The 26,453-nt window shown below is 42.5% G+C and overlaps 1 protein-coding gene across 3 annotated transcripts; it reads right to left on the minus strand.

Moving 5' to 3' along the window:
- Window positions 1-13,044: 13,044 nt before the first annotated feature.
- slc35a2 (solute carrier family 35 member 2) lies at window positions 13,045-25,535 on the minus strand. 3 transcript variants are annotated; one of them, XM_030733066.1, is made up of 6 exons: window positions 25,198-25,535; window positions 20,695-20,877; window positions 19,744-19,895; window positions 18,679-18,801; window positions 17,726-18,315; window positions 13,045-17,154 (listed from the first exon to the last, which is right to left on the minus strand). In XM_030733066.1, exons 1-6 carry the CDS (start codon window positions 25,259-25,261, stop codon window positions 17,106-17,108), a joined length of 1,161 nt encoding a protein of 386 aa, XP_030588926.1. In that variant the 5' UTR covers window positions 25,262-25,535; the 3' UTR covers window positions 13,045-17,105. The 3 variants fall into 3 exon arrangements, with proteins under 3 accessions (XP_030588926.1, XP_030588928.1, XP_030588927.1); XM_030733068.1 differs by lacking the exon at window positions 25,198-25,535 and adding an exon at window positions 21,131-21,248; XM_030733067.1 differs by lacking the exon at window positions 25,198-25,535 and adding an exon at window positions 21,135-21,208.
- Between the last annotated feature and the right edge of the window lie 918 nt (window positions 25,536-26,453).

A 26,453-nucleotide genomic window follows, 5' to 3' on the forward strand; every position in this document is an offset into this window, starting at 1 on the left:
GATATCCCGTTGGAGTCGGTATTTAAAGTCTGCCCGTCTGTCAGGCACCAACGGCTTTAAAAGGAGACGCGGCCGCACTGGTGACGTCACATACGATACCACGCCCCCTTACCTCAACCCCTCCCTCTCCATCTCTACCCCTCTCGCTCTCTCTCCCAGTCATGACTTTCCTCTCCCTTCTCTCTCCTCTTCCCTGTCCTCCCGCTTTGCCCTCTCTCCTTCTCTCCTTCTCCTGGCCGCTCTCGTTCCCTCTCTATCACTCTCTGCCTCCCCCCATCTTTCCTTTCTTCTCTCTCCTCCTCCCCCTCACCTTCTCTTTCACTTTCTCCCTCTTCATAAACCTCCTTCCTTACCTCTCTCTCTCTCTCTCTCTCTCTCTCTCTCCTGTTCTCTTCTTCCTCCGTTGCCCTTGCTTTTTCCTTCCCCTTTTCTCACCTCCTCTAATCCCCCAACCCCCCCCCCCCCCTCCCTTCCCCCCCTCCTCCTTTTGAGCCATCACTCTGCCTGTTCCCGGGGGAGTCTCTTTTCAGAATGCACGTTCCAGAAGAGGACATCCCGGACCCCACCAGGCATGAAGACTGAACGTTCTGTCACTGTACCTAAACCTGTCCACACTAAACCTGCAGCAAGAAGCTGGACTGGGGCGGTAACTCACAATTCACCAACGTAGGTCATATACTATAAACGAAAATATTAAAAACTGAATTCATTAACTACATTTTAAATACTAAAAAGATAACTGCTGTGGAAAAATTATTCTGTGTCAAAATGTTGCTCATTGGTTAAGACATGATATCAAACCTTCTGGTAGAACAGGCGTTGGGGACTTTAACTATGAAAAGAGCCATTTTAGATCAGACCAAATCAAACATGCAGCTCATCATCAGTGAGATTCCCATACCGGATCGGTCCGGGCTCGGGTTAACAACGACCGCCTCCGGTGCTGTTGGCCAACAGGGTGCCGGTGGAAGCTGTGCTACTGTTGGCTGAAGACAAAGGAAGAGGAGAGGGGGAAGGGGTGTTAGAAGGCAGCGAGAGAGAAGGAATAGCAGGAGCGTGGAGGTGAGAGTAGGGACTGTTAATGGTAAAGGGAGAGAGCTGGCTGACATGATGGGGAGAAGGAAGGTGGATGTATGGTGTGTGCAGGAGACCAGGTAGAAGGGAGCAAAGCCAGGAGGTGGATTCAAAGTGTTCTGCCATGGTGTAGAGGAAGATAAACAGAGCAGGGATAATCCGTGGACATGCAGGTGAAGGGAACAGAGGCGATGAGGTGGTGTTGGGTAGGAATGGTGAGATTTTGCGTTAAGGGTGGAAATGTCTGTGGTGAACGTGCACACGGCAGCGTGCGGAGCGAGGACCTGTGGTACTTCGTGAGTGGCAGAGAAGTATGTGAGGAGGTATTGCAGGACATGTATGAGCGCAGAGAGGCAGAGGTGAGGTGAGGTAGGATGAGTCAGGCAGGAGTCTCCGTGGACCGTGATGTTCTCTCTTGTTTATTTTGCCCTAATTTGGCACTAATACCATAAAAAACTAAGAAGAACAGACTGAGCCGTACCCCCACACCACGCATGAACTGAAAGATACAGACCCTGGATCCATATTAGTTAGAACATTAAGAACGTGGTGCACAGTTTCATCATTTCAGTATTTTGTCATAGCCTGTATTTAAAAGATGGACATGGCCACTATTTGTTTTGGCTGCATTTTGAGGCCTCAACATTAGCATTTTAGCCTTTGCAATGTCAGGGGTTTATTTATTTTTTTGTTTTGTTTAGCCAGAAGTGACCACATTTGGACAACTGGGTGGAGTGTTCGTGTATTAGCTTATGCTAGCTTGATTACCAAGCTGCATCCATAAATTGTCTGGATGCCACACACAGACACAGACACCAGCTAACTGGTACTAACACACTGATTAAGTATTATTTTCTGAAGTACAAACCTCTCAGATGGTGTGCAGCTCATGGCATTATTTGTGAGGTAATTACATTATTTCATTTCATTTTCTTTTTTTTTTTCATTCAATCAACATATAAATAATTCTTATAAGAACTTTAAAAAAGAAAGAAAAATCATGAAAGAAAAGGAGTAGAAAGAAGTATAAATCTGCCCCTCATTCACACACATACAAAAACATTTTTTAGCTATTCAGCTTGGAAGACTGTTACTGGCATATTTCAAGTACACACAATTACAATATGCACAACAAAAAATATAAAACATCAACTTATTCAATACCATATCACTTCATCATAATAATTTTCAGTTTTCTTTTAAATATAAAAATAGATTTAGATTACTTTGTCTCACTGTCAAGTTTGTTCCATAAATTGACACCTTTAACTGAAATACATCTTTCTGTTGTCATTGTTCTAAACCTTGGTTTTTAAAAATCTCAGTTCCTTTTAAATTATATTTACTTTCTGTTTTAACAAATCTCTGTTGAATATTGATCAGTAATAAATCTTTATGCACTTTGTACATACATTTTTAAATATTGTATTCTATCAATTAATTAAATTTCAATAAATTTAGTTGTATAAATATTGGATTTGTATGGTCTCTATATCCACTTCCATTTATAATTCTAACAGTTTTTTGTATTTCAACTCCTTCAACATATAATTGAGCATCAATACTTTTTTTTACTATTGCAAAATATCATAAACTTCATTTTACCAATAGTTCAATAGTTCTTTTAATTTTTATAAATTCGTGTCCAACCACATTCAAGACTTGTTTAATATTTTCTCCTGAATGAAATAAAGTTGTATCATCTGCAAATAAAATACCCTTTAGAAATTTTGAAACCATAGTAATATCATTCATATACATAAGGAAAAGTATGGGTCCAAGGACCGATCCTTTTGGTACTCCACAACTATTATTGTATACAGCGGATTTTCTATTATTAACTTCTACAAACTGTTTTCTATCCTTCAAATAACTTCTAGCCCATTCATGTGCCACTTCTCTGATTCCATATTTGTACAATTTATCTAATAATATTATATGAATATTATATGATCAAGTGTGTCAAAGGCTTTCTGAAGATCTACACATATACTAACTAAATATTGCGTTTTATCTATTGCTGTTGAAATTTCTTCATTAAAAATACTCGAAAAGGCACAAACGTGATGGAGACGTTGATGCTGTGAGGATGTTTATTTCTGCTGTAAAGTTGAACACCTTAACACGGGACTCTTTGGGGGTTAACTCACTTTTGGAGCCAAATGAGTGGGACAAGAAACCAGAGCAAATGTTTTCTGCAACTTGCAACTTGACCGCAGCTTGAAACTTGAGCATCAGCTTGTTTTTAATATGTTTTCTATCTGCTTTAAGAGGAAGGATTGAATTAAAGGAAAGGCCGGCCCTCGAATCATACACTGTGGGGGAGGTGGGGGGCATTTTCCTGGTTTGGTGTGGCATAAACATAGGACCTCTGGGGGTGTCTTGTTGGCAGTGGATCCTGATGGTTGGCAGGTGCACCTGGAAGGTAGTGTTACTGAGAACTGGCAAAGTAGCAGGTCACCATGACTGGGAGCATGGTGACCTGCTACTTCATGATGACTTTTCCTTAAATTTGTCCCACAATCTTTACAGTTAATTTGGTGTCATCTCTGGACTGTTTCATGTAATGTAAGTTCCCCTTTGATCTACTGAAAATGAGCTCATTGATGTTGATTTTCCATTAGCAGTTTTACTTCTGTCACCCGATAACCCACTTCTCTACTTCAGCTCTTTCCTGTCACAGTGATGAGATCCAAAATGAGTTTAGGATTAAAAATAGGTCAGAAACTAAAGAATGATGTTGTTTTTAATCCCACGGTTTCAATTCATTAAATGGAAATATTCAAAGGCAATATTAAACTGAATTAAAACACTGAAAATGTATTATTTAAATTGTTATTTATTGTGAATGACTTCTTGTGCACTACCTGCAGTAACCCCATGGACCACCAGGGGGCTGCAGGAAAACACTTTGGTTCACCAAGATTATTATTGTTAGCTAAAGCTAAACTAAAAACTGCAATGACACATTAGAGCTCTTTAAACATAATACATTTAAATATTAAAGATTATTGCCTAATACAGGAGAAATAACTCAAGTTTGGCACCAGAATAAAGGTAACAGGTAAAGGTGCTCTGCTGGACTGAGATCTGGTGACTGTGGAGGCCATTTGAGTACAGTGAACTCACTGTTGTGTTCAGGTTGAGATGATCTGAGCTTTTTGATATCCTGCTTGGAGCAGGTTCCGCAGTGGAGAGGTTTATACATTCACTTGCCAAGCGAGAGTTTGCTGGTTCAGTTCCCACCAGAGAAACAAATCCCCTTTGGGCTTGTGTCAGGTAAAGGCCTCGTGCCCTGGCGAAAAGTGAACAGATATCCTGCTGGAAGCTGCCATGAGAAGATGGGTACACTGTGATTGTAAAGGGACTGACACACGGTACCAGTCAGATGTTTGGACACGCTGTCCAAACTTTTGACTGGTACTGTAGTTGGCAGCAGTAGGTGGTGTTTAGCAGGTGCAAAGAAACTTTCTGCCACACTGTTACCCCACCACCGTGTTGACAAACACAATCATGTTCAGGCGGTCATCTTTGGTGACTGATGAAATCCTGACAGGTGATGAAAGGTGTGCCTAACACCTGATGTAGTGAGAATGACGCTCACTAAACGTTGGCATGGGATAAATGTCCCTTTCCTGGTAGAGATAGGAGCGACACCGGTTCCGACGCACGAGGTTTGTCAGGACGGAGTGTGCTCTGTTCGCTGTGAGCGCGGGAGGGGGAGGGATTGGCAGGTTGCGCCACCGTGTGAAGTAATATCCAGGGAGCATATACTTTTCATCTCAGCTCTCCGCAGCCATTTAATTTTTTTTAACATGCTTTTGAATAGCAGCCCTCTGTTTCAGATCATTCAGCAATGAGGAACAAACCAACCGTAAATTTCTGGTCCGGTTGGGGAAAACTCCATTAGAAGAACTAGGAATGCTGCAGCAAGTGTTTATGCAGATGAGACTATGTCATGTTCAAATGTTTTTGAGTGGTTCAAGAGGTTCAAAGAGGGAGGTGAAAGACAATCCCAGGAGTGGATGGCCTTTAACAAGCAGGACTGAGTCCAACGCTGAGCATGTCGAGGGTGCGTGGGGCTCTGACTCTTTGACTGATCACAAATGAGCTGGGTCTGAACCTGGACAGTGTCTGGAGGATTATCACTGAAGGGCCCCCACGATCCCCACGCACTGTCTGCCTGGCGCGCTCAACGTTGGATTCAGTCCTGCTTGTTGAAGGCCGTCCACTCCTGGGGTCTTCCACGTCTTCGCATCCCTCTTTGAAGCTCTTGTACCACTCAAAAACACACAAGTGTGACATCATCTCATCTCCATACACTTGCTGCAGAGGCTTTCTATTCAAAAGCATGTTTTTAAAAAATTCTATGTCTACGGAGAGCTGAGATGACAGGTACATGCCCCCTGGATATTACATCACACGGTGACACCACCCGCCAAACCCTCCCCCACTCACAGTGAACACAGCACACTCAGTCCTGGGACATTTCTGACACACCTCAGCTGTAACTACTCCATGTCTTCAAGTAACAGGTGGAGTGGGGGAGCTATTATTGCTATTATTGAAGCTATTATTATTGCTATTATTTGGAAGCACCTGATTATGCACAGGCTTCATGTGCAGGGTTGTGACTAATGTAGTTCAGTGTGGGCCTGCCTGACAGTGTTCCCCTTCACTTAGCTTCACTTTATTTAATTTTAGCTGCAAACTGAACCAATGTAAGGTGTGGCCGTGGTTCTGAGGAACATCACTCAGGATATCACTGGCTAACAAGTGGAGTTCTGTGTTTCCCTCCAAAGATGTGCCTCCCACTGCCAAACTGGTCACGCTGGATAACGTTGCAGGGAACATAACATTCACCACAGCGTCTCCAGGCTCTTTCACATCTGTCACATGTGCTCAGGGTGAACCTGATCTCATCCGCGAGGAGAGCGGCCCTGCCAGCTCTGGTACTTTCAGGTGAATGCCAGTCGAGCTGCACGACGCTGGGCTGTGAGCACGGGTTCCATTAAAGGATGTCAGGCCCTCCACCCACCCTCACGGAGCCTCTCTCTTGGTCATAAACATGCACACGAGGAGCCCGCTGGAGGTCATTTCTGTGATACAACACCAACAAGAACTGCACAGCTCCAAACAAGGTGACTAATTATGATCAACAAAGCAGGAAAAACTTTGAGACTGTTAAAAGACAGCAAGCTGTGACTGTAATGAACAGCGTGTTTCAGCAAATTTGCTTTTCCTCCTGCAGTCTTCACATACGTGAGGCTGTTTCGGTTGCTTAGTAATTCAGTGCAGTTCCAAACAAACCAGTGCTGGAAATGAAGCACTGATGACTAAAAATTTCTGACTGGCTGAAGAAATTTTCTCTGTGGAGACCCGTGAAACTTCACGTCACTGAAATGAGCCTCAGCGTGTTTAGCAGAGGATGCACTGCAGCATCCTTCATGGAAGGAAAGGAGATGAGACCATCACACTGTTCGTGCCAAAACCTTCTGACTGGAAACGTCAGTGGCAGCTTGTTGAAGGTGATATACCCGGACACTTTATTAGGTACACCTGTCATCAGCAGAGCAGGTGAAATGGATTCGTGATTTCTTTTTTTTTATTAAAAATTATAATCTTGGTAACAAGGGGATTTTTTTGTGGTCCGTCCTCAGGACTTTGTAGCTTCTGCAGAGCAGATCTGCTGTCACATTATGAAGCAGTTTAGTGGCGCGTCACTCTTTCAGCACTGAGCTTCTCTTTTTCTAACTCCTTATAACGTTTCCTTCACACCTTCCCTTTTTTGACTGCAGCCTAAAGAAAGTGAGTAATGAAATGGTGACATGAGTAACTCCTGCCAGTATGTGAAGGAGTTTGATATACCTTCCCAGGAACTGTATGTCTCAACACCTGGAAGAGGTCCAGCTCTCAGTATAAAGTATTACAGTATCATACTCGAGGTATGAGCCATACTGGCAAACATCTCTGCAACTTTGGTTCTAAGTAAGAATAATATCCACAGGCTACAATGGCAGGACTTTGACTAATGTCTGTCAGTGCTGATAGATGAGGTTCAAACACGGGTCTGTCCTAAGTAACTCCTGGAGATGAAGAGGTGGCATCACAGGAAACATTTTGAAGTTGAGTCGCACATCATATCTACTCTGGTGAAATCAAGAGAGGGTTCTGGGGCACTTTGAAGGCTCGTTGAGGAACATTTAACAGCTCAGGAACCGTACTAAAACTTTCTGAAAGATCATTTTTAAAGATCACTGTGGGCTTACCTGACAGCGTACACCCGTGTTTAAACTTAATCTTTTATTTCAGCTGTGTTGATTGCAATATCTTCCAAGGTGCTGGAAAGATTCCTCAGAGATTTTGGTCCACGCTGACATGACTGCGTCACACAGGTGCTGCAGATTTGTCGGCTGCACATCCATGATGCGAATCTCCCGTTTCACCATGTCCCAAAGGCGCTCTGTCGGAGATCTGGTGACTGTGGAGGCCGTCTGAGCGCAGAGAACTCATCGTCATGTTCAAGGACTCAGTTTGAGATCATTTCAACTTTGTTACATTCTGCGTTATTCTGCTGGAAACAACCATCAGAAGATAGTCATAGAAGAAGAAAGAAGAAGAAGAAGAAACAGCCTTTATTGTCCCACAGAGGGGAAATTTGGGTGTAACAGCAGCCGCAGTTATTATAAATATAAATAAAGATATAATAATTCACACTATTAAGAAAAGAATATATATAAAATCAACAAACAATATTAACCTTAATACTACTAATAATAACACTATATACAATGTACATGATGTGCCTGTGTGTTGAACCTTAACAGGCCGGACTATTTACAGTATATTATATATTATCCTACATTGTGTAGGCTATTGTGGTTTTTGTTGGGAGCAGTGATGGTTATAAAGTCTTACAGCTGCTGGGAGGAAGGATCTGCGGTAACGCTCCTTTGTGCATTTAGGATGCAGCAGTCTGTCACTGAAGGAGCTCTCCAGCTCAGCAACAGTTTCATGCATGGGATGGGAGACCTTGTCCATCAGTGATGTTATTTTGGTCAGAGTCCTTCTGTCTCCCACCACCTGCACTGAGTCGAGAGGACATCCTAGGACAGAGCTGGCTTTCCTGATGAGCTTGTCTATCCTCTTCCTCTCAGCTGTAGACAAGCTGCTGCTCCAACATACTGCTGCATAGAAGATGGCTGATGCCACCACAGAGTCATAGAAGGTCTTCAGGAGTGCCCCCTGCACTCCAAAAGACCTCAGCCTTCTCAGCAGGTAGAGTCTGCTCTGACCCTTCCTGTAGAGCGCATCAGTGTTATGAGTCCAGTCCAGTTTATTGTTTAGGTGAACACCCAGGTACTTATAAGAGTCCACTATCTCAATGTCCACTCCCTGGATGTTCACCGGTGTCCGTGTGGTGGGTCTGCGCCTGCGGAAATCCACCACCAGCTCCTTGGTTTTAGCGGCGTTGATCAGGAGGTGGTTCCGCTGGCACCAGTCCACAAAGTCCTGAGTCCACTGTCTGTACTCTGAGTCATCCTCACCTGTGATGAGGCCAACTATGGCAGAGTCGTCAGAGAACTTCTGCAGATGGCAGCGTGGGGAGTTGATGGAGAAGTCTGCAGTGTAGAGGGTGAAGAGGAACGGTGCCAGCACAGTTCCCTGTGGGGCCCCCGTACTGGGATACAGGGATGGACATACAGGATGTGGGGTTTAAATAATGCTCAGTTGGCACTAAGAGGCCCAAAGTGTCCCAAAAAAAACAGCCTTCCCCCTCATTACACCACCAGCAGCCTGAACTCTGAAAAACAGATGAACAGCATGAGATGGGTGAAGAGAAATATGTATAATTCCAATATTCATCTCAATTTTCCTGTTGTTATATTTGCTTAAAAATTACAGAGGGTATATACCCACACATGTAGAGTATTTTGAAACTAAAAAACAAATTAAAAACCTTCTTTATGATTCAAACAACTTGTTGCAATCTAAAAGTTTACCCTTCCTTTTCACCACTCAGAAGGTCTTGGCTATCACCTGGCAATCTGTGGATGGTCCTGATACCTGGCAGGGATTTGTGGAGGTTCTGGATGAGGAAACAGCACAGTCGTTTCCATATGTGATAAAAATCTGGAGTCGTGTTGAAACCGTTGAGGAGCTGAAGTTAATGATCCTAAATGTTTCCCAGCTTCACCAGTTTCATCTGCTTCTTCACTGATCCCTTTCAGGAAACGTCCTCTGTCGCCCTCCAGTGGCTTTAAAACAAATTACACATCAACCTCCAGCCACTCCATCCATCCATCCATCCATCCATCATCTTCCTCTTATCCAATTAATTTTCTTTTTTAACTTACAAACACACAGCAAAGCCGTGGATGAAGATGCTTTGTTCCTCTTTAATGAGTGAATCTGAGATGGTTAAATTTACAGATTTTTGAAGCTCTTGTTTCTGTTTCTCATGCCTAATAAAGAGCGAAAGTTATATTAGTCAGGTTTTGTAAATTTGCCTCTGTTAACCACCACAGCGACTGATGAACGAGCAGGTCAGGTTAGACTGAAACACCTGAGTGCGGATACACAGCTCTGGAAAAAAATTTTTTGAGAAATGAAAGCAAGATGAACTTTTAAAAAATGACGGTAAGAGAAAAGAAGCAGAGAAACAGCATCCCACATGATCTGCTAGCTATGCTGGAGGCAGTGTTGTGGCACGGATATGTATGGCTGCCAGTGGAACCGGGTCACCGGTGTTTATTGATGATGTCACTGCTGATGGGAGCAGCAGGATGAACTGTGAACAAGCAGCAACTGAAGGCGGCTGCAGTAAAAGCCGGGAAGAGCATCTCAGGGGAGGAATCCTGGCATCGGGTGATGAACGTGGTTCCAAGACTTTGGAACTGTTCATGCAAAACTTTTGTTAAACCCCTTGAATTAAAGCTGAAAATCTGCACTTCAATCACACGGTTTAAAGTCCTCTGTGGTGGCGTACAGAGGACATCGATGTCCAGATACTTGTGGACTTTCCTGTATATTCTTCTCCTGGACTCAGAAATGAACAGGCACTGAATGTTTTTAATCACTTTAATTTCACAAAGATTATTTTGCTTTTTAAAAGTTTCTCAGTCACTTAAAAACATCAGTTGGTATGAAAATACAGAATTAAATCAGCGTGCTCTGAAGAGTTTCAAATTTCTCTTTGAAGAGGACCTCGTCTGCTCATTTCCAGCTTTTATTCTGGAACTCTATTAGAGTAGCTTTGCATGATTCACATGAAATAAGCCTTATTTGTTTTACACTTTTGTTTCTGTCTGAAACAAACAGAAGGCTCTCCTCCCTCGAAGCTTGGCTTCTTCTGATTGGCCAGCTTCAGGAAGCCACAGGAGGTAAGTTTGTGAGTTGTACTTCCTGTTAAACTGCTGGAAGTATTCAGAGCAGTCAGTCTGTAGGATTTCAGCATGTGGCACTGGAACATTTTAAAACAAAAAGCAGAACAGGTCCCCTTCAACGCCTCAGAGCTCTTTAAGGCACAGAGTGGAATATGATCACAATCACAGCGTGTCGAGCTTTCAGCTGTTAAACATAAAAATAAAATACTGTTTTATGCTGAGGAGGAAACACTGTAAACCAAAGGTCATGTAAAGGCACTTTTTGTAAAAACCCTCAGCAAAATTCAATGAAAAATCTCCATTTAAACTGAAGGCTTTAGTGTTGCTGTCCAGCTAACGACACATTCGCATCACCGTCTTTAAAGCTCAGACAGCAGCAGGCAGGAATCAGCACTGACCAGGATGTTTAATATACTCATCGTCCTTACATGAAGAAGTTTTAGTCTTTTCTATCTAAAAGCTGCTGTTTTAGAGTCCAGACTGAGCCTGAACAGTTTTTAGTTTTTATACTTCAAGCGCCTCAAACTCTTTAAAAGCATCCTGAAAATCAGTCCTTTGGTGACTCTCAAATAATTACAGTTCATTTCAAACCATTCAACCTCCCTCTGTGCCTGAATCCAATATCCTTAATTAATCTTACAATATTTTGTTTTATGATGTTCCTTCACATCCTGTAATAAATAAGCATTCGTCCTCAGAGATGATTTTAGTTTAAATAAACTAAATGTTCAGTCATCAGAAAACAGAAATGCAGCCTTTTCTTTGAAATGACAATTCGACTCTTTTTTTTTATCAACTTTTTTTGAAATACAAAAAAACACTTGAATTTGATTTGGTTTATAAAATATGACAAATCATTTTATTTTGATATGATGTAGACCACATATTCTATTTAGAAAATAAAAGTTTGTTTTTTTTAAATTATGTGTTAGTGCTTATTTAATCTTTATTTCTGATTTAGTGTCCTAAGTTTTAATTTAATTTATTTAGTTTTAGTTTTTCTTTCCTGGAGAAAATGTTTTTATTTCAGATTTATTTTTGTCTTTTTGCCGTTATTAGACGGCAGAAACATGCAGAGCGGCCTGGGTGAACCGAGGCTGCTTTACTTTGAAATGAACTCATTTTATTGGAATATTTCAGCAGGTAGGTCTGTGAAACAAATAACACTGAATAAAAAAACATGGATCAGTCCCACAGCATAAATCAACCAAAGCTTTGCTGTTCATAAGAAGCTGCTGGAGTGTGTTAAAAAGTAAATAAATACCAAGCAGTACCTGTCAGAGTGTTTTTGTTTTGTTTTTTTGTTCTCAAGAAGCAGCTGAAACTATTATAAAAATATTGTTTTACTACAGTACTGTAGCTTTAGTGCAGGTGCAGTAGGAGTGCTGTGGGTCGGGGTGAAGCTGTGGAGGGTGTGGACCTCAGAGGGCAGGAGGAGGCAGGGCTCCATCTCAGGATCCTTTCTCTTTAGCTGCACACCTGCAGAACAGGTACAGGAGGAGGAGGAGGAAGAGAGGAGGTTAGACTGAATGAAGACATCACCCTGGCTGCTGCGACACACTCTGGATGTTTCAGTTTTTCTTTCCATCAGATCAGCGAGGCACTGCAGTGCTCTCAGATTTATTTAACCGTTATTTAAAGAAGACAGTCATTCCTTTTCCTCGTTTTCTGTCACATATGTGCTGTTCCAGTGATGAAGGTTCATATTAAACACGGCCAAAGTTTCAGGCTTCCTACATTCGTAACAAGCTGATGTCAGCTCGTTACAAAGTTACGGAGGTAACAAACACTGTGTGTCGCCCTTCTGCAGGCTTCCAAAATCTGGCCAATGAGAAGAAAACAGGATTTTTTGGGGGTGGGGCTAAAATGGTTTGTGTCACACAGAGAATGACGTGAAGCTGCGACTGTGAATGATGCAAAGGTACTGCAGAAATAAAAACATGTAGCTGGAATTGAAATGGAAATATATTCACCTGTGAATGTTTTAAGATCTTTTTAGACCATATTTTATGAATTTTTTTTTTAAAAAATGAAGGTAACATCAAACTTCAAACCTCAAAAGTTTCTTCTTCAGATTAAAATTAAAATAAAACTTTAATGTTTTTCTATTTTTACCTTTAAAAAACAGTTACTGGTTCAAATGGCTTCTTGATAACAATTACTAAGGTCTGCTTAATTATTAACTATCATTTTGTGTTTTATTATTGATAAAATGTTAAGATAAAGCTGGAAAAACTGTAATGAAATGTAAATTTATGAGAGAAAATTTTAATTGCTTCATTTATATTTTTGCTGTGATTATTTTTTTTCTCCTGACTGGAAAACTGAGGCCGCTGTTTAAAAAAAAAAAAAACTGGGAGAAAGAAGAATAAAGTCTGGAATATCACACCGTACCTGCTGATTCCCACAGAAAATAAAAAATTTGTGAAGTTCAGACTTTTTCCAGAACTTTATTATCCAAATTCCCAGATTTTTTTTCCCTGTAAAGGTTTTCCAAATAATCCCAGAAACATGTGAAAGGAGACCCCGTATTACTCACTATAACTGACCTATAAATTAAGACAAACTCCAGTTTTTAGTCCACGTCCTCGTTTATATAAAACTTTACCAAAGGAAGTATGTACAAATTCAGAGGCATTGATACAAATCAACAATCAAGTGCAAACAGATCAGAGATGAAACCTGTTCAGATCTCATACAAACGCAAACAGGAAGAGGAAACTGAACCAGCAGGGGGCGCTTCAGACCATCAGCTCAAAGAACAATTCATCTCACCTGCGTGTTTTTCTGTGGGACTGATTACTTTCTGGAGGAGACGCAGATGTTTGTAATTTTAGTAATAAAGTCTGCATTTTTGGAGGGAAAAGCTTCTGTTTTATTTAAAATAATAATGTTGATATAAAATGATGTAAATGAGTTTAAGGAAAAATTAAAGATGTGTTAGAAATAAACATCTGAAATAAATCAGCTGATATGTCCACATAAAGATATTTTATATCAGGTTGATGTGCAGATATGTTCTTCACATTATGATTATCTTCAAATATTCATTTGATTAGTGCAGAACTCAAAGATGCAGAAATGACCCTTTGTTAGCCTGCTAAATTATTCTGATGACTGAGCCATCATCTTAACACAACAGACAAATTTTTCACTACAAATTTACGGCATTATCTCAAGATAAAAGTTTTACTTTCTGGGAAAATAATGTCTGTTTTCTCCAAAGATGATAAAATTGACTCACTCTGATGTAAAAACAAAAACCTGAAATCTGAAGCTTCCTGCGGAGTTTCCTCCTCCTCTTCATTCACCACCATCCCAAAGATTCCCACATTAAATAAAAACTCATATATTATAATATGATAGATATCAATATTTGAACTTCCAAACTGTGAGCTGGAGGATTTGTTTTGTTGGATTTCCAAAAACAGAAAAAGTAACATGTTCTAATCTTTTTTTTTTTTTTTGTCCCTTCACAGTTTGATTTAAATCTTCAAAAAAGAGAAAACTTCGATTGTAATCAGAAAATCAATAAAGTTCTTATTTTGGGAGGTTTGGTTTCGTGTTTTTGTCTCCACGTTTCTCCGTGTTCGTCTCCTGAAGTCATCGGGTGAGTTTCCGTCCATCAGATTTTACACAAACCGATAAAACAAACCGGCTCCTCAGATTCACACACAGATTCATCCAAACTGTTACATTTTGAGCTACATTAGTCGTCCTACGGAGACTTCCGGTTTGTTTTTTGATTGCGGTGATGATTAAATGTATAAACTCCAGATCTGAACCCCATAAAACCGTCCACGTGATCCTAAATCAGGGGTTTAATTAGCCAGCTTATGTTCGAGGGTTTGTAATCGTTTCAGAGTCGGGGTTCATGTCGGTAACTTCTGTGCTGGTTACTAATATTTTCATTTCTCGATGCCTCTTCGGCCCGCAGGAGTCCAAACAGGAAAACAGCTTTAAGACTTTCCTCATGAGTTTAACTCCGATGCTTTTATTGATCTGTAGAGCTGCTGAGAGGAACACAACAAATCTAAGATTTACTTTAACGCTGCACACACGCGCGCACATGAGTCAGCTTAGTTTGCAGAGCGCGCCTTTTTCTGGCAGATTAGCGTCCGCGCGCCTGTCACCTGTTTCACCTGGTGACGCCAGTTTACTCCGAGAGCCGAGATCAGAGAGCGGCGCCTGGCAGCTGCTTACATTTCTATGGATTCAGTGAAATCTGGTGTAAAGCAGGCTTAAAGTCTCACTTCACGGCAATTCAGCTTTTTTTATATTTTTGAACAGCCTACAAAAAGACAATTTATTTTATATACCGTCAGATAGCTTAATTGGTAAGATTATAGTACAATTTATTGGAGTTCTACTATAACTCTTCAGAACTAAGTACCTAAAGCTTTAAATTACATATAGTTGAGTAAATGTGCCCCCTGCAGGCGTCTCTGCTAGAAAGAGAGCGACTGCTGTCGGCCTGCAGCCGAATAAATAAAGATTGGGCCGTTTATCGGCACACAGCTAGCTTTCATTTGAGCTTCTTAATTCAGAGCTGTGGCCGTAGATGGCAGCAGCTGAAAACTGTTTAAAGTATCCACACAGGTGGTTTGATGGACCCTCAGTACTGAGAACTACTCAGTACTGATCAGTGTGCTGAACAGAGGAATCAGCTGATGGAAATGCAATCAGTGGGTCAAACAGGCCAGTATGAAGTTAGAGTTGTGGTTAGTGGTGATGATATTTCACTCACACTCTCACTCTCACACACACACACACACACACACACTCTCTCTAAGTGCTGCACCACGACTGTGATGGTGGTGGGGGCACAGGAGAAACATCTGGTTATCACCCGTTCTTAACCTCATGCAGAGATCAGGAGAATAAAAAAACTCAACCTCTCCTCCCAAAGCTGAACGATGTAAACACAGAAGCAGCTCCACACACAAAAAACAAATCATCTCCCCGTCCACCCCGCTGTGATCGAGGCAAACAGAAGGAGCTGGGGGGGGGACAACATTCAGGGCACCCCTGCAGGACGCCTTCTTCAACCAGATGCCTGCATCAGGACATTGTGGTGAAAAACAAACATATGACATTATGATCGGTAATTTAAAGGTGCTCCAATCAACGAGCACATTCCCCGCTCAGAGCAAAGCCTCCCGCAGAGCCCGATAACTGTACACCGCAAACTTTACACCAACACAGTCGTATGGCTTCTGTACAGATGAGGAGAAAAGGCACCAAACACAAACGGTCCCTCAGTGGAGACGCACCTGGAGGAGCAACATTTTACCTGACAGGTTTTCACTGTGCAGCCCAAAAAAATAACCTAACAGCAAAAACCACAAACAGGAAGGAAGACTTCTGAGAAAACCTGAAAAAAATGAGGCAGCTTTTAACAGAAGCAGAGTTTTCGTTTTAGTGACAATTATGCTTTTTTCTCCAGATATTTATCTTTTATCCTGAGCAACAAAAGATCAATTTCGCAATAAAATCAGCTGTAACGGTAAATGTTTCAGTCCTGAACTGTTCAGTGCTTCCAGAAAATTAAAACTATTAAAAACCAGCAAATGAAAGATAAATGTCAGAAAAAAAATACCCAACGTGTCAGTGCAAACTTAACATATCAGTGCAGAAACTGCAGGAAATCGCAGCTGTAGTGTTACTGCAAAGAAGAACAAACACAAACGCACAGAAGCTCAGATAAGAAGTTAGTTAATTTATGACTATTGCAGAAAACTAAAATAAATAAAATAGTAAAATAAAATTTGTGTGGAGACAAACAAAGTGATATGATAAAAAGACAAAATAAATCTATTAGAATTAAACTTAAATGCCATTTTAAACTGGTCATCAAGATACAGTTGGTCAAGTAAGGTGTTCAAAATTAATATACAAAATTATACATTATACAAATGAACCAGATTAGAAATAAGCCAATTGTTTCCCAATTAAATATTTCATAACCTTTAGTCTTTATTTATATGGTGTTCTGTAATTTAAAAAGAAAATGTCAAATGAATTTTTAATTTTAAAATGTTGAATTTTTTATTGAAAGTGTCATTTTAACTACTTTGGTTAAAAAAAAAAATGCTTTTCATAGTGATCCTTTTTTATACCTTTCAAAATGCGACTTCCTGATGCTTATTTTCATTTACAAATGTCAAATTTTATTTAAATCAATATTAAAATGCTTTATTTTAAAATTCTGATTTCAACTGAATTGCTGTATTTTAGTTTTAAAATGTCCCTTTTTGTGTTCCAGTTTAATATTTTCTTAAATCGCTTCTATTTATTCAAAGTTTTTTTATCACTATAATATTGAGCACTTCGGGCTCCCATACGAACCGTCCTGTTTTAAGGTGGAATTCTAACTTTAAATGTATGGGGGCTGCACAGTGAAATCAGTCAATCAGGCTTCAGTTCAGATTCTCCTCTACCAGTAACAACAATAATCAATAATCAATACATGATCAATATTCAGCGTAAGGCGATTCTCTTCATTTAGTTAAGAGTTTTAAGGCAGAGCCGGCGAGACGCCGCATAGGAAAAACAGAGCGAGGGTGGTGAGGGTTTCTGAGACTATGCAGTTCCTTCCTCATCCTCCTCCTCTTCCTCCGCCTGCTGCCGTTGTGCTTTGAGCAGTTAGGCTGTGAAGTTGACGGCAGAGGGGGGGGAGACGCCTTCCTGAGCTCTGAGGAGGAGAAAGGAGAGATTAGTGATTACAGGATGGAAGAGAGAGACGGGTAAAAACCCAAACCTTCCTCACCGCCTCTTCCTCCAGAAACAGGACGTTACAGGAGCAAGCAGCACAAATCATGTGGCTCAGGTTTTAGCTCTGAGGAGCCCATCTTCGCCTCCTTTATGTCACCAGAGGAGGAGAAAGGAAGCAAGGAGGTGTGTCTTTTTACACTCGAGCGCAGAGAAAGGGGGGAGGGGGGGAATAAAATAAAGTTGTATCTCTTTAAGTCCAGAGGAGGGGAGGAAGTTAGGAGGTGAAGGGAAGTGGGGTGTTTGGAGGAGGTCAGGAGGAAAGGCTGAGCTCAGGAGGAGGCGTGGAAAAGGCGAGCAGGACGTGAGGAGGAGGATGATTCAGGAGACCGTCAGAGGGGCGAGGAAGCAGGTGAGCAAGCAGCAGATGAATCTCTGATCTTTCTTTCTGATAGATGCCCTGTTTGACCTCTGACCCCACCGAAAGCAGACAGGAAGTGAGATGCCCAAAAAGAGAGCAAGAGAGAAACAGGAATCACTTCACCAGCACTGACTTTGGCAGGAACGCCTCCATCTCGGCATCTCTGTCCGTCCTTAGCGCTGAAGATGAAGAGGAGGATGAGGCGGTGGCGCTCGGGGATGCAGAGCTACTGGGCGCTTTGGGGAGGCTGTACATGTAGACAGCGCCGATAACAAGCCCCGCCCCCACGGTGAAGAGTAGGTCCACGTGGAAGCCGAACAGGTAGATGGACATCACCGTGGAGACGATGATGGAGAAGGAGGTGGCGAAGCCCTTGAGGATGTTGTCGGCGTACTTCACCACCACAGCCACCAGCAGCCCGCCGAACGCCTGGTTGAAGATGACGCACCACACCATGCTGGTGTAGCCGAACAGGAAGCCGCGCTCGGCGATGGCGGCGCCGTCGTTCCACCACATTCCCAGCAGGCCGAGCGCCGTGCCGAAGATCCCCAGCTGCACGTTCCTCACCCACACGGAGGCGGCGCTCCCCTTCAGGATCTTCTCAAAGTACACGCCGGCGAATCCCGACGACAGGCAGCTGATCACCACGGCAACCAAACCCACGGTGTAGTTCTGACTGGAGGTGTCCTTCACCGACGCCTCTTTGTTCCCCTCCTGCTGCACCTGCAGGGAAATGATCAATATGTCGGTTAGCTGATCGTGTCGATTGGTTGGTAATCAACCAAGGCTTCATATTTCAGCAATACGAGAATGTCGCCCTCGGAAGTTCCCACACGGGAAGGTTACACACGGTTAGCTTAACTACATCCATCCTCTTCTCGCACGCCTCCGTATTCCCCTCCAGCTACATTTCCCTGCCACCTTGGAGCCACGGAAACGTTTGGAGTCTGAAACTTCTCTTTCAACTGTCGCTTCACGTCAGTAACGGCGGTCCTACAACACGTACCGACAGCCGAGGAGAATCTTTGGCTCGGTGTCGTTCCCTGCGAGGCAGAAAGATGCCGTTTCTGCAGATGACGTACTTACCTGCACGATGGCGACTCCGCCGAACAGCAGCAGCAGAGAAACCCACTGAACTTTGGACAGAGACTTCCTCAGCATGAGCACGCTGAACAGAGCCGTGGTGAGGATCTTCAACTGGTAGGTCACCTGAGGGAGGAAGAGGAGGACGTCATTTTTCACTCAACTGAAAATCTGTGAGGCTGAGCATCAACAGCATTTATTGGATCTCAGCATCTGTAGCCATCAACATATGAAGAATAGTTTTAAAATTAGAGGAACGAAATGTGTCGATAAAAATCCCTGAAAATACATCTTGATGGCTTCAAATTAAATATGTCAAGAAAATCTGTGATAAGTTGGAATAATTTAATGTCTTTGTACAATATGAGTGTTGCACGTGCACTCCTATGTTGACTTATCTTAATGTTTCAAGTGTCATTTTCAAATACTGCTTATACCTTAATGACAGAACAGATGCTCGTAACATTCCTCCTACGTGGTGATTAAGCGATTAATACGACATAATATCGCAAACATTTTATAGGTGAAGTTAAAAACAAAAAAAATTTAATATTTTCTTCAAAAAGTCAGCAAACTATAAACAAAAAACTTAATATCTGAAAACTACAAATAATAAAAGTATAAAATTAAAACATTTCTGAAAGTTTTGATATTTTTGATTATTTCAAATTATTTACAGACTATTTTTAATGTCTGAAATCTAATAAATGCATTATATAATTTAAAAAATATTTTATAGTGTCTGAAAATTTGAAATATTAAAAATAAATCTATAAATAAATCTATTTGTTAAATTCTGAAAGCTGCAAATAAGAATCCAACGTACCAATAAAATATGTTTAAAATATTTTTTTAAATATGTGAAACTAAAAAAAAAAATAAATAAATAAATAAATAAATAAATAAATAAAAAAATGAGTAGAAGAAAAAAAAAAAAAAAAAAAGTTTCTTTTTGATAAATCTGTCAATCTTTTCTTTATAAAAAGATGCCAAATTCTCGGATGAATCAGCTGTTTGAATGAGAACAGAAACGCAGAGACGAGGCCTTCCCCGTGAAGACGCTCTGACCTGGAAGGTGGCGGCCGGCAGGTTGGAGATGGCGATGTACTGCAGGTTGTTCTGCAGAGTGTAGATGAGAGAAGGAACGGCCAGCTTCAGAGTGTCTTTGTACTGGAACACAAGGGCGTCAACCAGGGAATACACCGTCACCTTCACATTGACTGCAGAGAGACAGAGGTGGGGGTGGGTGCTGGTTTTGTACCCGCTGATCTTTAATGTGACCTTAAAGCAGCTCAGGTCTGCAGTATAACGGCAGTGATGTGCCGTAAAAAGTGAAACATGTTTAAGAAAAGTTACGTCACAAAGACCCTGATCCTGCTCAGACCGCTGCTCTGCCTGACGTCCGACACTAAAACCGCTGAAAACATCAGCTGATTACAGCTGATCGGACATGATCAATATTATCCAAGTACTGGACGATTGTCACTTAAAAAGAAAACAAACGCCAAGAAAATGGTCCAAAAATTGAGGGTCGGGGTGCTGCCATCTAGTGGCAAGAGGCTGCTTTGCAGCTTGTAAACCCAACAGTAAACTGATGCTGAACATAAAATTTAAATGAGGAGTTTAACCAACTGTTATTTCTGCTTCTAAGAGCGGAGGGCAGCAGTGTTTGCATCTTGAAGGTCAAAGCAAAGAGCTTCTGCAGGTTCAGGACTGTTTCATCCACACACGTTAAAATTACCGTTTCAGTTTCGTTATCGTAGTCTTTACTAAAACACCTTGAGGCGACTGTTTGTTGTGATTTAACTGAATTATTAAAGCGGTCCCTCAGGGCTACAAGCAGTGATCATTTCTGTAATTAACTAATTTCCATAGCATTTAATTATTTTTTTTTAATCAAATATTGCAAAGAGAAGTTTAGGAATAAAATTTCTTACTTTCAATAGAAAAGGAAAATTTGGCCTTTTTATCCAGATATTAATCAAAACATTATTATGAGCCTGAGTGGGATCAACTCACATCTCTTCTGCAGCAGGATGATGAGCAGACACGTCAGGACCTTCAGGACCTCCGCCATCACCACGGCTGAGGTAGCGAAGAAGCGGTCGCCTGGCAACGTGCGGACGTACCGAATGCTGAGGATGAGCGATGCATTCTGGACCACGAGCACGGCCAAGCTGATGTACTTCAACTGCCTGTTCACTGCAGGAGAGGAAAAACAGCACAAACGAGTCAGTCAAACTCACATCACGTGAAGCTCGCCGCGCAGACCGCCGGTCGTCACGGTCTTCGTTCGAGGAAGAGATTTTCTGTAAGATCGTGAACGTGATGACGAACACCCTGCACTTTAAAGAAAGGAGACACAGTACAAATCAAAAACCATCAGCACAGCTCTTAAATAATGGGGAAAAAAAGACCTTGTTTTCTGTTATTTAATGGTTTATGTTTTACTTACATACTTGGGTGTATTAGCTCAGGCCTACGGTGAGGTCTTTGAAAGCTAAAAGGAGGTGATGCTGATGAAAATACAGTTAAAAATCCCAAACTCTGCTGTGCTGCAGACCTGCCCTGCTCCATTATGTTCAGATAAGGGATGAACACATACAATCCTGCTGCCCGACTCTGCACTGAGGAGGTCCAATCAGCCACGAATGGTGAACTGATCAGGAGTTTTTAATCTGTCTCTGATTAGCATCAGTGCTAGAGGTTACGCCCCTCTGCAGCCCCCACTCTTTACAATGGCGGGAAAAGAGTTTTCAGGTGCTGCCTTTGCTAATTGCTGATTGACGACACCTGATGAGGTGTGGCTGAAGGGACGCCTGAGGTCAGCTTTGCAGTCTGGCCACTTCCTGCTCTTCTGCTCTCTGGACTGTAACTGTTTCAGCAGCGCTTCAAGTAGTTTTAAATAAAATTCAGAGGCATCAGAGGCAGGTCGTAACATAGATTCATTAGAGTCCTTGGAGCAGCTTTATTCCTGAATGTTTACTTTCATCTGCAGCAACTTTAAGACAATTTTATTGTTTTAATTCTTAATTTACTGCAGGGGTGTCAAACATACGGCACAGGGACCAGGATGGGCTGTTCAAAGGGTCCAATGTGGTCCGTTAGATAGCTGTGGAAAATAGCAAAGGAGGAAGGAAGCTTGGCATGGGCCTAAATACATTTTACAGTCTGTATGCTCCCATTTTTAGTCACAGATGTGAGTGAAATGCTCACACTGTCCAGACCCACACCACCACCACCATCCTTCAAAATAACTGTGCACCAAGAAATTCCCATAAAGATTTCCACGCTGGTTCAGATTCTCCTGCTCTTCCTCTTATGTCCAGCACAATCCCACGTGTCAGATCACTCATGCATGTATCCAATTTTTGCCATTAACTGGAGCCAGCGTCCTCCTGACCCGCAGGAGTCCAAAAATCAATTAAGACCATCCGTTTTGAGGTAAACGTAAAATTTCTGGGGTATATATATATATCCAATGCACAGATTTCTGCCTGAACGCCTTCTCCCTCCAAACGTTCGATACGTGAGTCAGGAACGTCAGGAGTTAAATTTCACCGCAGAAATACGTGTCTTCATCAACCGTTTGTACCTTTAAAAACTTGATTCTTGTACAGACTGATTGTTCTGGCCCTTTCCATCTACATTCCCTCTCCTTACTTCTAACCTGTCAACAGTGGACTCGCTATCATGCAACAGTAAAGCTGTAGAAAATAAAGAAATGTTTATTTCCATTCAAGCTGTGAACAGTAAGGTCCTGGATGTCTGTATTTTGATTGTATGAAATGTTTCAATTGCAGCTACTTGGAAAGCATTGTGTGTCTGACATAACTGATGAGATGTCAGAAGATTACCCAGATTCCTACCAGGAGATTCCCATTTGTTGCATGCCTTTTCCCACACGAATTCTGAAGCCACCACCTGTCCTCCCAGCCCTGAAGAATGCACTTTGTTAGGTACGCCTTGCTAGTACCAGGCTGGAACCCCTTTTGCCTTCAGGACTGCCTGAATTTTTTTGTGGCACAGAGTCATTAAAGTGCTGGAAACATTCCTGACAGCCTGTCAGCTGCACATCCATGATGCCAATCTCTTATTCCACCACATCCCAAAGGTGCTCTGCTGGATTGAGGTCTGGTGTCTGGAGGCCATTTGAGCACAGTGAGCTCACAGTCATCACAGAGCTGCCGCAGACCTGCTGGCTGCACGCGGTCAGCACCGATCCTCAGGCAGGCTGCAGCATTTTGTGTATGCAGTAATGAAAATATCTGCTTTTTTTCCCTGCAGACCAGTTATGCTGATCTGTAAATGAACTGCCTTTATCCCTGGAATACAAGCAAAGGTATTAAACAGAAAACCAGTTTTTCTCGCCTGGTGGACTGCATGCATCTCTTTCTTCTTATATTCCTGATGCCACTCAGGTGTGGCAAAGGTGTGACAAAAACATACCAACATTCAGTGGCGGTTTCTGATATGGGCGATATGGGCAGCTGCCCAGGGCGGCTTTTCATCTAGGGCGGCATAACCGCCGCAGCAGCGCCTACCGCACTGCTCCACTTGTGGGGTAATGGGCGCCTTCTGCCTGCTGTGTGGTGCATGTAGCTTTCTGCCTAATCTGACAGACAGCCAGAGGAGAAGGGGGCGGGCAGCGCTGTATGTGTTTGTAACAAGATTAACGATTTAACGAATGAATGAAAGAGAGCGAGACAGTCAGCCAGGTTCATTCATTCATGCCTGTACATTTTTGGCGTGGTTACGGCCAACAGTAACAAAACTGAATTATAAATAAAGGCGACTTTTGCTTGCAGTCTCTCGCCAAACCTTTCATCCTCACTGACACTGCCATATCAAGATTAACGCCAAACGTATGTACTAATATTGAAAAGTTTTGCGAGATCTCGCAGAACTGCCTGTTTTTCTTTTTCCTCCCATGTTTTTTTCCCCATGTCCCTTGGGTTCCGTATAGGATGAATCTGTGCATCTAATAAAATTAGATGCACTAATAAAATTAGATGCACACAACTGATAGAATACAAAGCACATTTCATTTATAATACTGGAAATATGGTCATTAATTCACAGTATTTGTGTGAACCTGAATCCTGATGAAAAAAATAACACAAATATGAATCTAGACGGTTCAGACAAATGTTGGTGGATGGCGCAGTGTTGCCAGATTGGGCAGCTTGTGAACACATTGGGCTGGAAAATTATATAGATATATCTATATAATTATAAAATCATATAGATATATAATTTTACAATTAAAAACTTCCTAAGAACCTACCAAATATGGTGAAAAGCAGCCAAAATTTTAACAACTTACCCAAAGCTTGTATATTTAAATAAATATATAAACTATTAACACGAGTTTCAATGGAGGTTTTGTTGTGTTGGGCTGGCTACTGTCAGTCAGATCTGACAGCCCTGGGGATGGGCGGCGGTGATAAGCTATTCCACTTCAGTACGAATTACGGCAGATGGAAAGGAAAAGGTCAAAGCCATCAGGCGCGCAGTTTAGGAAACAGAGAAAAAAAGAAGAGAAGAAACTAGCAAAGATAAAGGTAAGCAGAAGCTGTGTAATATTTCAGTTTCTTCCATGTTTTTTCAAATAAAAATTTTAAAGAAATTCTGAGTGTGCCTGTGATGGTGGGGGGGACCTTCTGTTAAAAACTGTCTGTCAGACCATGGCAGAATTCATCACACAGCAGGCAGAGGGTGCTCATCACCCCCCAAGTGGAGTAGTGCGGTAGGCGCTGCTTAGGCGATCGCTATTGGGGGGGGTGCCGGCGGGGATGCTCGCCCAGGGCGCCAAACAGGCTAGGACCGCCACTGCCAACATTTGTGAAACAAATCAGAAAGCAACTTGCAGCCGGTTGTCAACTAGAACAGCTTTTCAGCTTCTCCCTGCTCCTCGGTGGGAGTGCCCAGGAGTTTTTACCTCTGTGCACCTGGATTCTCCCTGACCGGCCCTGAACACACAAACACACCTACACACGCACAGTCAGGAGGAGGGGGGGAGGAGGGAATGTGGGAATAAAGAAGTGTGTGTTCTGTGCAGAGGTGTGGGCGTGTGTGTTTTTGACCACAGACTCCCCTGAACCAAATCTCCACGTCAGCATGTGTCACTCACCAGCACACCTTCATCATGGCCGAGTGTTAGCGTTAGCAGCAAGAGCCCATTAACACAGACCCACGGTGGGCTCGTTTACGCTTCACCTGTTTTATTTAATAAACACCTGAGCCTGTGTCGGCAGTAGCTGACAAGCTCACTGCTTAACTTCTCCGGTTAACTAGTTTAAAGTCGTCGTTAAGTCGGTTTACTGTAGTTAGTTTAGCAGGTAGTTAGCCGGCTTCCGCTAAACCAGACGCAGAAAATGTATAATATTAAACTGACAGTAAATCACATTTAATTATTTTTAAACTCTCCGGTTCAAATTCACCCACTGAGCCAGGCTCAGAGCCATGAGGGCCGTGTGGAGTTATCCCAGCTCCCGGCTCTCCCACCGAGGATCCGCTCACCTTCACTCTGACCGCGGCTCGCTGCCTTCTCCTCCCCGGTCTTGTTGAGGCTCGTCCCGGCCATGCTGCGCTCCGTGTGCCGCCGTCCGGACCGAACCTTCACACCGCTCCCTGCTCGGCTAACGCGCCGCTAGCCCACCAGCTAACCCCGCTCACAGTTTAGACCCCACCGGAGCTCCGATTCTCCGGCGTGTTGCTCAGGCTGAAGCGGCGGGTCTGTCCGACAAATGCTGGCCTGGCGGTGAGAGGAGGCTGCAGAGGAACTGCCGGAGGAGCCGCCGGGACCATCGGGATGAGAACACTTGGTGGAATATGAGAGGCTACAGGAACTGAAGAAACTACAGCTGCAGAGAGAGGCGCACCAGCAGGAGGTGTCACTCTGTGGGGAAAAGGAGTGCGGGCGGGAAGAGCAAGATATGGAAGTTCATTTCCGCCAAGAAAAAATAGCTAAAAAAAAAAACAAGCAAATAAATGATACTTTTATATATGATTGTATACTATATACTAATATATATAAGTATACTTTTGTATATATATATATATATATATATATATATATATGATACAAATAAAATAAAATAAGCCCTACTGTGCAGGTTGTGAGCCCACAGATGGGTGGACCCACACCGTTCGTTCAGGGTTGGGGCTGGCCATGAGGCGGTTACTGATAAGCCCCCTTCCCCAGACGTGGCTCCACGGTGGGAGCATCCACACATTGTCCTTGATTTGGGTGAGGTTTCTGGACTCCTGTTTGTTTTCTTCAAAGTGGGTCTTCTGAATCCCTCCGAGGTGAGGTCAACCCAGGGCAGACCCAGGAGATGCTAGAGAGTTTGTGTTTCTTTGCCAGCTTGGGAATGCCTCAGTGTCACCCCAGAAGAGGTGGAGGAGACAGTAGGGCAGAGGAAGATCTGGACATAAGCCGTTCACATATTTTTAAACATATAATTCTGTCAGTAGTCCTTAATTGATCAAGATAAAACACATAGCAGTGCCTGAAGGAATCACAGAGCAGTCTGAGTAAAAGATGTGGCTCCGGTTTATTCTAATAATTTGAGGATTTTTGTTGTAATATTTAAACACTGTTTTTATTCCTGAAATAAAAACTTCCTGATCCAAGCAGGGAAAAGGGCACACGTGTGTAGATGTGCAGCTTCCCTTCTTGTTGTGCAGTTTTTATATCAGCAAACGGTCTTTTTCTTTTTCCTGTGGCACATAAACGGGCTGTCAGCAGGGGCTCCGGATAAACTGTCAGAGTG

This window comes from Archocentrus centrarchus, chromosome 7 (genome assembly GCF_007364275.1).
Source record: "Archocentrus centrarchus isolate MPI-CPG fArcCen1 chromosome 7, fArcCen1, whole genome shotgun sequence".
Lineage (NCBI taxonomy): Eukaryota > Metazoa > Chordata > Actinopteri > Cichliformes > Cichlidae > Archocentrus > Archocentrus centrarchus.